Below are 14,129 nucleotides of genomic sequence, written 5' to 3'. Positions count from 1 at the left end.
TGGAGTTGTGGGATGCAATTCTGCATGTAGGGAGGAGTTGGGTACCATTGTGCATGTTGGGGTGGCCTTGGGCGCCTGGTTGCATGTTGGGATGGAGATGGGGTGCTATTCTGGCCATTCTGCATGTTATGCGATGGACTTGGGTGCATGTTTTGGAAGGGGCTGGTTGACTGCATGTTGTGATGGAGTTGACTCTCTTGGGGTGGACCAGATTGGTTGTTTGGATATTTTGGGTGGCAATGGATGCCTTGCTTCCAGCTTCATCTCGCCCTCCCATTTCAGGCACACACTACTTACGGGGGGTGAATGATGCCAACCAGCCCTGGCACGGCTCTGAAGGACGCAAGCAATTTGGACTAAAGCCAGCGAATCCGACCGAGGAGGGCTTAGCCAGCCTGCACAGCGTTCTCTTCCGGAAGAACCCGTTCCTGTGGCGCGCCGCCCTCCTCTACTACACTGTGAGCCGCGCCGCCAGCTGCAGCTTCTCCGAACTCTTCCAGGACCTGCAGCAGTTTGTAGAAGGGCCTTCGGTACGATGGGAGTACTGTGTGCGTGCCAAGCGTGGCCAGATAGACACCGCTCAGCCAGGCAAGTGACGCCGCTCAGAACAGATACCAGAAAATGGCTGGCAGGACAGGAAACGGGCACTTTCATTATTTCTAGAGCATTGCTGGTCCTGGGAACCTGAGGGCCTGCTGTACAATAAGAATTTCATGAGTAAATCAGTTACGCCTATCTGAACTCTCCCTGTGGAGAATTAATGGAGAACCATGTGATCAGGTGATCGATTTGTCAGGCTAGGTTTCCACTTGTGCGTTTTGTTTCAGATTTTTTTTTTCTCAGAAAATTTGCATTGATTTGCCAACTAAGGGCTGGTTCAGATGGACGCTTGCGGAGCGTTAACCACAAGCGTTCGGAACGTCACAGTGTGGGAGTGTTTACACCGAGCTTTTGCGCGCGTTTACACGTACGCGGCGTTCGGGTCCCGATTTCCATTAGCATTCGAGCTACCCCTGGAAGCGACATGTAGCTTCCAGGAGGCGGCCAACCGCGACGGCTAATGTCCCCCTAGGGGAAGAAAAAACGCGACCACATTGGAAAGCGACGCGAAGGCTACTGAAAGCCTGACCGCGCAGCCGCCGCAACACCCCCAAGCGCAACGCCACGCATACGTCCGTCTGAACCAGCCCTTATGGTAGTAAATGGGGCTGTTCCATTCAATACGAATTTTCCTACGCATTTGTTTGCATGAAAAAATCCTGCATCATTATTTCGGACATCGCGTACCATTCACGTACAATGCTTTGCATAGGCAACACATAGTAATGCGATTTTACGCGTTGTCAGCAGTCATGACTAAGCTGTTACTAGGCAGATTGTTATATTTGACTAATGCAAATTTTCCTGTACGAAAATTTGCATAAAACTCGTACAAATTTACAAGCGAATTTTCGCCAATCAATTTTCACCAAGATTTTATGGGCGCGATGATTTCACCCTACAGTGGAAACGTAGCCTAACTCTCTGATTGGCAGTTTGAGATGATGCGATCATGCCTCACTTCTGCCTCCTTGTGGCATGATAGTATGACCCATTGCTAGTCCTTGTGATACCCTGCTAGTACCCCCCCCCCCCCCTCCCCCCAACCTACTCTTGTCTATCTCATTCCCATCTATCCTGTGCTGGTTACTCCCTTCCACCCACCCAGGGCTGTGGAGTCGGTACAAGAATCTTCTGACTCCGACTCCTCAGTTTATAAAATCTCCGACTCCACAGCCCTGCTCCAACCAACTCCCATGTAACCCTGATCCAGTCCTCCTCCAACCCACTAGTAACAGACCCCCGGAGAGCACAGCACTAGATCTATAAACCAATTATTCATTAGAGACCCAAACTGCGTATCTAGAGATATGAATAAATAACATGCACAAAACCAGAAGGATCTCATAACGCACCAGTGGGTGAAAGTACAAAATGTATTATCTTTATTTGTATTACACGTAAATAGTAGTGGATAAAAATCACAAACAACCCACTCTCATCGGTAACCCCCCCCCTTCCTTCCTCCACTTAGTGAAAACACAATCATTGTTTTAAAGATAAAGAGCTATGTATAACGGCTTTGCTGATGGCCAGTCTGGAGTATCCTTTGAGATTCTTCAGCTGTTTTGTTCATTGTGTTTGGGCAGCATGGTGGAGTAGTGGTTAGCGCTCTCTCACCTTGCAGCGCTGGGTCTCTGGTTCCAATCCCAGCCAGGGCACTATCTGCACGGAGTGTGTATGTTCTCCTCGTGTCTGGATGGGTTTTCTCCCAGCACTCCGGTTTCCTCCCACATCCCAAAACCATACAGATAAGTTAATTGGCTTTACCCTAAGTTGGCCCTCGACCGGGCATGGACAAACTTGGCCCTCCAGCTGTTGAAGAACTACATGTCCCATGATGCATTGCAGGAGTCTGACAGCCACAGTCATGACTCATAAAGGCAAATGCATTGTGGGATTTGTAGTTCCTTGACTGTGGCTGTCAGACTCCTGCAATGCATCGTGGGACTTGTAGTTCCTCAACAGCTGGAGGGCCAAGTTTGCCCATGCCTGCCCTAGACTATGATACATACATACACTACACAATACATACATAGACATGTGACTGTGGCAGGGATTGGATTGTGAGCTCCTCTGAGGACAGTCAGTGACATGACTATGTACTCTGTAATGTGCTGCAGAAGGTGTCAGTGCTATATAATACATAATAATAATATGGTAGGACATTACACTATGACTATGGTAGGATTAGAGTGTGAGCTCCTCTGAGGACAGTTAGTGACATGGCTATGTACTCTGTAATGTGCTGCAGAAGATGTCACTGCTATATAAATACATAATAATAATATGGTAGGACATTAGACTATGACTATGGTAGGATTAGATTGTGAGCTCCTCTGAGGACTGTCAGTGACATGACTATGTACTCTGTAATGTGCTGCAGAAGATGTCAGTGCTATATAAATACATAATAATAATATGGAAGGACATTAGACTATGACTATGGTAGGATTAGAGTGTGAGCTCCTCTGAGGACAGTCAGTGACATGACTATGTACACTGTAATGTGCTGCAGGAGAGGTCAGTGCTATATAAATACATAATAATAATATGGTAGGACATTACACTATGACTATGGTAGGATTAGAGTGTGAGCTCCTCTGGGGACAGTCAGTGACATGACTATGTACTCTGTAATGTGCTGCAGAAGATGTCAGTGCTATATAAATACATAATAATAATATGGAAGGACATTAGACTATGACTATGGTAGGATTAGAGTGTGAGCTCCTCTGAGGACAGTCAGTGACATGACTATGTACACTGTAATGTGCTGCAGGAGAGGTCAGTGCTATATAAATACATAATAATAATATGGTAGGACATTACACTATGACTATGGTAGGATTAGAGTGTGAGCTCCTCTGAGGACAGTCAGTGACATGACTATGTACTCTGTAATGTGCTGCAGGAGATGTCAGTGCTATATAAATACATAATAATAATATGGTAGGACATTAGACTATGACTATGGTAGGATTAGAGTGTGAGCTCCTCTGAGGACAGTCAGTGACATGACTATGTACTCTGTAATGTGCTGCAGAAGATGTCAGTGCTATATAAATACATAATAATAATATGGTAGGACATTAGACTATGACTATGGTAGGATTAGATTGTGAGCTCCTCTGAGGACTGTCAGTGACATGACTATGTACTCTGTAATGTGCTGCAGAAGATGTCAGTGCTATATAAATACATAATAATAATATGGAAGGACATTAGACTATGACTATGGTAGGATTAGAGTGTGAGCTCCTCTGAGGACAGTCAGTGACATGACTATGTACTCTGTAATGTGCTGCAGAAGATGTCAGTGCTATATAAATACATAATAATAATATGGAAGGACATTAGACTATGACTATGGTAGGATTAGAGTGTGAGCTCCTCTGAGGACAGTCAGTGACATGACTATGTACACTGTAATGTGCTGCAGGAGAGGTCAGTGCTATATAAATACATAATAATAATATGGTAGGACATTACACTATGACTATGGTAGGATTAGAGTGTGAGCTCCTCTGAGGACAGTCAGTGACATGACTATGTACTCTGTAATGTGCTGCAGAAGATGTCAGTGCTATATAAATACATAATATTAATATGGAAGGACATTAGACTATGACTATGGTAGGATTAGAGTGTGAGCTCCTCTGAGGACAGTCAGTGACATGACTATGTACACTGTAATGTGCTGCAGGAGAGGTCAGTGCTATATAAATACATAATAATAATATGGTAGGACATTACACTATGACTATGGTAGGATTAGAGTGTGAGCTCCTCTGAGGACAGTCAGTGACATGACTATGTACTCTGTAATGTGCTGCAGAAGATGTCAGTGCTATATAAATACATAATATTAATATGGAAGGACATTAGACTATGACTATGGTAGGATTAGAGTGTGAGCTCCTCTGAGGACAGTCAGTGACATGACTATGTACTCTGTAATGTGCTGCAGGAGATGTCAGTGCTATATAAATACATAATAATAATATGGTAGGACATTACACTATGACTATGGTAGGATTAGAGTGTGAGCTCCTCTGAGGACAGACAGTGACATGACTATGTACTCTGTAATGTGCTGCAGAAGATGTCAGTGCTATATAAATACATAATAATAATATGGTAGGACATTACACTATGACTATGGTAGGATTAGAGTGTGAGCTCCTCTGAGGACAGTCAGTGACATGACTATGTACTCTGTAATGTGCTGCAGGAGATGTCAGTGCTATATAAATACATAATAATAATAATATGGTAGGACATTAGACTATGACTATGGTAGGATTAGAGTGTGAGCTCCTCTGAGGACAGTCAGTGACATGACTATGTACTCTGTAATGTGCTGCAGGAGATGTCAGTGCTATATAAATACATAATAATAATATGGTAGGACATTAGACTATGACTATGGTAGGATTAGAGTGTGAGTTCCTCTGAGGACAGTCAGTGACATGACTATGTACTCTGTAATGTGCTGCAGGAGATGTCAGTGCTATATAAATACATAATAATAATATGGTAGGATATTACACTATGACTATGGTAGGATTAGAGTGTGAGCTCCTCTGAGGACAGTCAGTGACATGACTATGTACCCTGTAATGTGCTGCAGAACATGTCAGTGCTATATAAATACATAATAATAATATGGTAGGACATTAGACTATGACTATGGTAGGATTAGAGTGTGAGCTCCTCTGAGGACAGTCAGTGACATGACTATGTACTCTGTAATGTGCTGCAGGAGATGTCAGTGCTATATAAATACATAATAATAATATGGTAGGACATTAGACTATGACTATGGTAGGATTAGATTGTAAGCTCCTGAGGACAGTCAGTGACATGACTATGTACTCTGTAATGTGCTGCAGGAGATGTCAGTGCTATATAAATACATAATAATAATATGGTAGGACATTAGACTATGACTATGGTAGGATTAGAGTGTGAGCTCCTCTGAGGACAGACAGTGACATGACTATGTACTCTGTAATGTGCTGCAGAAGATGTCAGTGCTATATAAATACATAATAATAATATGGTAGGACATTACACTATGACTATGGTAGGATTAGAGTGTGAGCTCCTCTGAGGACAGTCAGTGACATGACTATGTACTCTGTAATGTGCTGCAGGAGATGTCAGTGCTATATAAATACATAATAATAATATGGTAGGACATTAGACTATGACTATGGTAGGATTAGAGTGTGAGTTCCTCTGAGGACAGTCAGTGACATGACTATGTACTCTGTAATGTGCTGCAGAAGATGTCAGTGCTATATAAATACATAATAATAATATGGTAGGATATTACACTATGACTATGGTAGGATTAGAGTGTGAGCTCCTCTGAGGACAGTCAGTGACATGACTATGTACCCTGTAATGTGCTGCAGAACATGTCAGTGCTATATAAATACATAATAATAATATGGTAGGACATTAGACTATGACTATGGTAGGATTAGAGTGTGAGCTCCTCTGAGGACAGTCAGTGACATGACTATGTACCCTGTAATGTGCTGCAGAACACGTCAGTGCTATATAAATACATAATAATAATATGGTAGGACATTAGACTATGACTATGGTAGGATTAGAGTGTGAGCTCCTCTGAGGACAGTCAGTGACATGACTATGTACTCTGTACAGTGCTGCAGGAGATGTCAGTGCTATATAAATACATAATAATAATATGGTAGGACATTAGACTATGACTATGGTAGGAGTAGAGTGTGAGCTCCTCCGAGGACAGTCAGTGACATGACTATGTACACTGTAATGTGCTGCAGAAGATGTCAGTACTATATAAATACATAATAATATGGTAGGACATTAGACTATGACTATGGTAGGATTAGACTGTGAGCTCCTCAGAGGACAGTCAGTGACATGACTATGTACTCTGTAATGTGCTGCAGAAGATGTCAGTGCTATATAAATACATAATAATAATATGGCAGGACATTAGACTATGACTATGGTAGGATTAGAGTGTGAGCTCCTCTGAGGACAGTCAGTGACATGACTATGTACTCTGTACAGTGCTGCAGAAGATGTCAGTGCTATATAAATACATAATAATAATATGGTAGGACATTACACTATGACTATGGTAGGATTAGAGTGTGAGCTTCTGTGAGGACAGTCAGTGACATGACTATGTACAGCGCTGCAGGAGATGTCAGTGCTATATAAATACATAATAATAATATGGTAGGACATTACACTATGACTATGGTAGGATTAGAGTGTGAGCTCCTCTGAGGACAGTCAGTGACATGACTATGGACTCTGTAATGTGCTGCAGGAGATGTCAGTGCTATATAAATACATAATAATAATATGGTAGGACATTAGACTATGACTATGGTAGGATTAGAGTGTGAGCTCCTCTGAGGACAGTCAGTGACATGACTATGTACTCTGTAATGTGCTGCAGAAGAGGTCAGTGCTATATAAATACATAATAATAATATGGTAGGACATTAGACTATGACTATGGTGGGATTAGACTGTGAGCTCCTATGAGGACAGTCAGTGACATGACTATGTACTCTGTAATGGGCTGCAGAAGGTGTCAGCGCTATATAAATACATAATAATAATATGGTAGGACATTAGACTATGACTATGGTAGGATTAGAGTGTGAGCTCCTCTGAGGACACTCAGTGACATTACTATGTACTCTGTATTGTGCTGCAGATGTCAGTGCTATATAAATACATAATAATAATATGGTAGGACATTAGACTATGACTATGGTAGGATTAGATTGTGAGCTCTTCTGAGGACAGTCAGTGACATGACTATGTACTCTGTACAGTGCTGCAGGAGATGTCAGTGCTATATAAATACATAATAATAATATGGTAGGACATTAGACTATGACTATGGTAGGAATAGAGTGTGAGCTTCTCCGAGGACAGTCAGTGACATGACTATGTACTCTGTAATGTGCTGCAGAAGATGTCAGTGCTATATAAATACATAATAATAATATGGTAGGACATTAGACTATGACTATGGTAGGATTAGATTGTGAGCTCTTCTGAGGACAGTCAGTGACATGACTATGTACTCTGTACAGTGCTGCAGGAGATGTCAGTGCTATATAAATACATAATAATAATATGGTAGGACATTAGACTATGACTATGGTAGGAATAGAGTGTGAGCTTCTCCGAGGACAGTCAGTGACATGACTATGTACTCTGTAATGTGCTGCAGAAGATGTCAGTGCTATATAAATACATAATAATAATATGGTAGGACATTAGACTATGACTATGGTAGGATTAGAGTGTGAGCTCCTCTGAGGACAGTCAGTGACATGACTATGTACTCTGTAATGTGCTGCAGGAGATGTCAGTGCTATATAAATACATAATAATAATATGGTAGGACATTACACTATGACTATGGTAGGATTAGAGTGTGAGCTCCTCTGAGGACAGACAGTGACATGACTATGTACTCTGTAATGTGCTGCAGAAGATGTCAGTGCTATATAAATACATAATAATAATATGGTAGGACATTACACTATGACTATGGTAGGATTAGAGTGTGAGCTCCTCTGAGGACAGTCAGTGACATGACTATGTACTCTGTAATGTGCTGCAGGAGATGTCAGTGCTATATAAATACATAATAATAATAATATGGTAGGACATTAGACTATGACTATGGTAGGATTAGAGTGTGAGCTCCTCTGAGGACAGTCAGTGACATGACTATGTACTCTGTAATGTGCTGCAGGAGATGTCAGTGCTATATAAATACATAATAATAATATGGTAGGACATTAGACTATGACTATGGTAGGATTAGAGTGTGAGCTCCTCTGAGGACAGTCAGTGACATGACTATGTACCCTGTAATGTGCTGCAGAACATGTCAGTGCTATATAAATACATAATAATAATATGGTAGGACATTAGACTATGACTATGGTAGGATTAGAGTGTGAGCTCCTCTGAGGACAGTCAGTGACATGACTATGTACTCTGTAATGTGCTGCAGGAGATGTCAGTGCTATATAAATACATAATAATAATATGGTAGGACATTAGACTATGACTATGGTAGGATTAGATTGTAAGCTCCTGAGGACAGTCAGTGACATGACTATGTACTCTGTAATGTGCTGCAGGAGATGTCAGTGCTATATAAATACATAATAATAATATGGTAGGACATTAGACTATGACTATGGTAGGATTAGAGTGTGAGCTCCTCTGAGGACAGACAGTGACATGACTATGTACTCTGTAATGTGCTGCAGAAGATGTCAGTGCTATATAAATACATAATAATAATATGGTAGGACATTACACTATGACTATGGTAGGATTAGAGTGTGAGCTCCTCTGAGGACAGTCAGTGACATGACTATGTACTCTGTAATGTGCTGCAGGAGATGTCAGTGCTATATAAATACATAATAATAATATGGTAGGACATTAGACTATGACTATGGTAGGATTAGAGTGTGAGTTCCTCTGAGGACAGTCAGTGACATGACTATGTACTCTGTAATGTGCTGCAGAAGATGTCAGTGCTATATAAATACATAATAATAATATGGTAGGACATTAGACTATGACTATGGTAGGATTAGAGTGTGAGCTCCTCTGAGGACAGTCAGTGACATGACTATGTACTCTGTACAGTGCTGCAGGAGATGTCAGTGCTATATAAATACATAATAATAATATGGTAGGACATTAGACTATGACTATGGTAGGAGTAGAGTGTGAGCTCCTCCGAGGACAGTCAGTGACATGACTATGTACACTGTAATGTGCTGCAGAAGATGTCAGTACTATATAAATACATAATAATATGGTAGGACATTAGACTATGACTATGGTAGGATTAGACTGTGAGCTCCTCAGAGGACAGTCAGTGACATGACTATGTACTCTGTAATGTGCTGCAGAAGATGTCAGTGCTATATAAATACATAATAATAATATGGCAGGACATTAGACTATGACTATGGTAGGATTAGAGTGTGAGCTCCTCTGAGGACAGTCAGTGACATGACTATGTACTCTGTACAGTGCTGCAGAAGATGTCAGTGCTATATAAATACATAATAATAATATGGTAGGACATTACACTATGACTATGGTAGGATTAGAGTGTGAGCTTCTGTGAGGACAGTCAGTGACATGACTATGTACAGCGCTGCAGGAGATGTCAGTGCTATATAAATACATAATAATAATATGGTAGGACATTACACTATGACTATGGTAGGATTAGAGTGTGAGCTCCTCTGAGGACAGTCAGTGACATGACTATGGACTCTGTAATGTGCTGCAGGAGATGTCAGTGCTATATAAATACATAATAATAATATGGTAGGACATTAGACTATGACTATGGTAGGATTAGAGTGTGAGCTCCTCTGAGGACAGTCAGTGACATGACTATGTACTCTGTAATGTGCTGCAGAAGAGGTCAGTGCTATATAAATACATAATAATAATATGGTAGGACATTAGACTATGACTATGGTGGGATTAGACTGTGAGCTCCTATGAGGACAGTCAGTGACATGACTATGTACTCTGTAATGGGCTGCAGAAGGTGTCAGCGCTATATAAATACATAATAATAATATGGTAGGACATTAGACTATGACTATGGTAGGATTAGAGTGTGAGCTCCTCTGAGGACACTCAGTGACATTACTATGTACTCTGTATTGTGCTGCAGATGTCAGTGCTATATAAATACATAATAATAATATGGTAGGACATTAGACTATGACTATGGTAGGATTAGATTGTGAGCTCTTCTGAGGACAGTCAGTGACATGACTATGTACTCTGTACAGTGCTGCAGGAGATGTCAGTGCTATATAAATACATAATAATAATATGGTAGGACATTAGACTATGACTATGGTAGGAATAGAGTGTGAGCTTCTCCGAGGACAGTCAGTGACATGACTATGTACTCTGTAATGTGCTGCAGAAGATGTCAGTGCTATATAAATACATAATAATAATATGGTAGGACATTACACTATGACTATGGTAGGATTAGAGTGTGAGCTCCACTGAGGACAGTCAGTGACATGACTATGTACTCTGTAATGTGCTGCAGGAGATGTCAGTGCTATATAAATGCATAATAATAATATGGTAGGACATAACACTATGACTATGGTAGGATTAGAGTGTGAGCTCCTCTGAGGACAGTCAGTGACATGACTATGTACTCTGTAATGTGCTGCAGAAGATGTCAGTGCTATATAAATACATAATAATAATATGGCAGGACATTAGACTATGACTATGGTAGGATTAGAGTGTGAGCTCCTCTGAGGACAGTCAGTGACATGACTATGTACTCTGTACAGTGCTGCAGGAGATGTCAGTGCTATATAAATACATAATAATAATATGGTAGGACATTACACTATGACTTTGGTAGGGATTAGAGTGTGAGCACCTCTGAGGACAGTCAGTGACATGACTATGTACTCTGTACAGTGCTGCAGGAGATGTCAGTGCTATATAAATACATAATAATAATATGGTAGGACATTACACTATGGCTATGGTAGGATTAGAGTGTGAGCTCCTCTGAGGACAGTCAGTGACATGACTATGTACTCTGTAATGTGCTGCAGAAGATGTCAGTGCTATATAAATACATAATAATGTGGTAGGACAGTAGACTATGGATATGGTAGGATTAGAGTGTGAGCTCCTCTGAAGACTCAGTGACAAGACTATGTACTCTGTAATGTGCTGCGGAAGATGTCAGTGCTATATAAATACTTCAATAAAATAATTGTTTATTTCCTCCAGGCTGCTTCAGCAAAGACCAGGTTTATCTAGATGGGATAATCCGTATTCTGCGCCACCGCCGCACCATTGACTTCCGCCTACTCACATCTCTGGGCAAGGTAAGGTGATCCTTGTCTGTTGGTGAGGACAGGGGATGCTGGCAATGCAAACCAGTGTAGTGTCAGCACTAGGGATGGTCATGTCCAGGAGGACTCGGGGAGAAGCATGTGATTGGTGTGATCAGCTGATAGATATGCAAAGCTCTGATCTGAAGCTCTGCAGCTGCCGGTGTCCTCCTGTAATGTAACAATAAGAGGAGGGTGCAGCGGAGTGACTCCTCCCCCTGCCAGTCCTGCAGCTGCCGGTGTCCTCCTGTACTGTAATAATATGAGGAGGGTGCAGCGGAGTGACTCCTCCCCCTGCCAGTCCTGCAGCTGCCGGTGTCCTGTAATGTAATAATATGAGGAGGATGGAGTGGAGTGACTCCTCCCCCTGCCAGTCCTGCAGCTGCCGGTGTCCTCCTGTAATGTAATAATATGAGGAGGATGGAGTGGAATGACTCCTCCCCCTGCCAGTCCTGCAGCTGCCGGTGTCCTCCTGTAATGTAATATGAGGAGGATGGAGTGGAGTGACTCCTCCCCCTGCCAGTCCTGCAGCTGCCGGTGTACTCCTGTAATGTAATATGAGGAGGATGGAGCGGAGTGACTCCTCCCCCTGCCAGTCCTCCAATTGCCGGTGTCGTAATGTAATAATATGAGAAGGGTGGAGCAGAGTGACTCCTCCCCCTGCCAGTACTGCAGCTGCCGGTGTCCCCCTGTAATGTAATAATATGAGAAGGGTGGAGCGGAGTGACTCCTCCCCCTGCCAGTCCTGCAGCTGCCAGTGTCCTCCTGTAATGTAATAATATAAGGGTGCAGCGGAGTGACTCCTCCCCCTGCCAGTCCTGCAGCTGCCGGTGTCCTCCTGTAATGTAATATGAGGAGGATGGAGCGGAGTGACTCCTCCCCCTGCCAGTCCTGCAGCTGCCGGTGTCCTCCTGTAATGTAATATGAGGAGGATGGAGCGGAGTGACTCCTCCCCCTGCCAGTACTGCAGCTGCCGGTGTCCATCCTCCTCTTATTACTACATTACAGGGGGACACCGGCAGCTGCAGTACTGGCAGGGGGAGGAGTCACTCCGCTCCATCCTCCTCATATTATTACATTACAGGAGGACACCGGCAGCTGCAGGACTGGCAGGGGGAGGAGTCACTCCGCTGCACCCTCCTCATATTATTACATTACAGGAGGACACCGGCAGCTGTAATAATATAAGGGTGCAGCGGAGTGACTCCTCCCCCTGCCAGTCCTGCAGCTGCCGGTGTCCTCCTGTAATGTAATATGAGGAGGATGGAGCGGAGTGACTCCTCCCCCTGCCAGTCTTGCAGCTGCCGGTGTCCCCCTGTAATGTAGTAATAAGAGGAGAATGGAGTGGAGTGACTCCTCCCCCTGCCAGTCCTGCACCTGCCAGTGTCCTCCTGTAATGTAAACAGAGGAGGATGGAGTGGAGTGACCCTCTCCTTGCTGATCTCATCCCTGCCGGTGTCCTCCTGTAATGTAATAATATGAGGAGGGTGCAGCGGAGTGACTCCTCCCCCTGCCAGTCCTGCAGCTGCCGATGTCCTCCTGTAATGTAATAATAAGAGGAGGATGGAGCGGAGTGACTCTTCCCCCTGCCAGTCCTGCACCTGCCAGTGTCGTCCTGTAATGTAATAAGAGGAGGATGGAGTGGAGTGACCCTCTCCTTGCTGATCTCATCCCTGCCGGTGTCCTCCTGTAATGTAATAATATGAGGAGGGTGCAGCGGAGTGACTCCTCCCCCTGCCAGTCCTGCAGCTGCCGATGTCCTCCTGTAATGTAATAATAAGAGGAGGATGGAGCGGAGTGACTCCTCCCCCTGCCAGTCCTGCACCTGCCAGTGTCGTCCTGTAATGTAATAAGAGGAGGATGGAGTGGAGTGACCCTCTCCTTGCTGATCTCATCCCTGCCGGTGTCCTCCTGTAATGTAATAATATGAGGAGGGTGCAGCGGAGTGACTCCTCCCCCTGCCAGTCCTGCAGCTGCCGATGTCCTCCTGTAATGTAATAATAAGAGGAGGATGGAGCGGAGTGACTCCTCCCCCTGCCAGTCCTGCACCTGCCAGTGTCGTCCTGTAATGTAATAAGAGGAGGATGGAGTGGAGTGACCCTCTCCTTGCTGATCTCATCCCTGCCGGTGTCCTCCTGTAATGTAATAATATGAGGAGGGTACAGCGGAGTGACTCCTCCCCCTGCTAGTCCTGCAGCTGCCGGTGTCCTCCTGTAATGTAGTAATATGAGGAGGGTGCAGCGGAGTGACTCCTCCCCCTGCCAGTCCTGCAGCTGCCGATGTCCTCCTGTAATGTTATAATAAGAGGAGGATGGAGTGGAGTGACTCCTCCCCCTGCCAGTCCTGCAGCTGCCGATGTCCTCCTGTAATGTAATAATAAGAGGAGGATGGAGTGGAGTGACCCTCTCCTTGCTGATCTCATCCCTGCCGGTGTCCTCCTGTAATGTAGTAATATGAGGAGGGTGCAGCGGAGTGACTCTCTCCATGCTGATCTCATCCCTGCCGGTGTCCTCCTGTAATGTAGTAATATGAGGAGGGTGCAGCGGAGTGACTCCTCCCCCTGCC

The 14,129-nt window shown here is 43.7% G+C and overlaps 1 protein-coding gene across 4 annotated transcripts in view; it reads left to right on the top strand.

Moving 5' to 3' along the window:
• The window catches only part of MATCAP1 (microtubule associated tyrosine carboxypeptidase 1), a 38,187-nt gene that overhangs the window by 20,366 nt on the left and 3,692 nt on the right, over positions 1-14,129 (top strand). For 3 of the 4 annotated variants that reach the window (XM_068261239.1, XM_068261238.1, XM_068261240.1), the window contains exons 5-6: positions 283-588; positions 11,461-11,558. In XM_068261239.1, coding sequence (XP_068117340.1) covers positions 283-588; positions 11,461-11,558 — 404 coding nt within the window. Of the gene's footprint in view, positions 1-282; positions 597-11,460; positions 11,559-14,129 lie in introns of those variants that run through there. The other variant, XM_068261241.1, reaches the window with a different exon arrangement.

Source organism: Hyperolius riggenbachi, chromosome 11 (genome assembly GCF_040937935.1).
Source record: "Hyperolius riggenbachi isolate aHypRig1 chromosome 11, aHypRig1.pri, whole genome shotgun sequence".
In the NCBI taxonomy this organism is placed as follows: domain Eukaryota; kingdom Metazoa; phylum Chordata; class Amphibia; order Anura; family Hyperoliidae; genus Hyperolius; species Hyperolius riggenbachi.
Note: the sequence above shows the minus strand (reverse complement) of the source record. Positions and strands in the feature narration are given on the sequence as shown.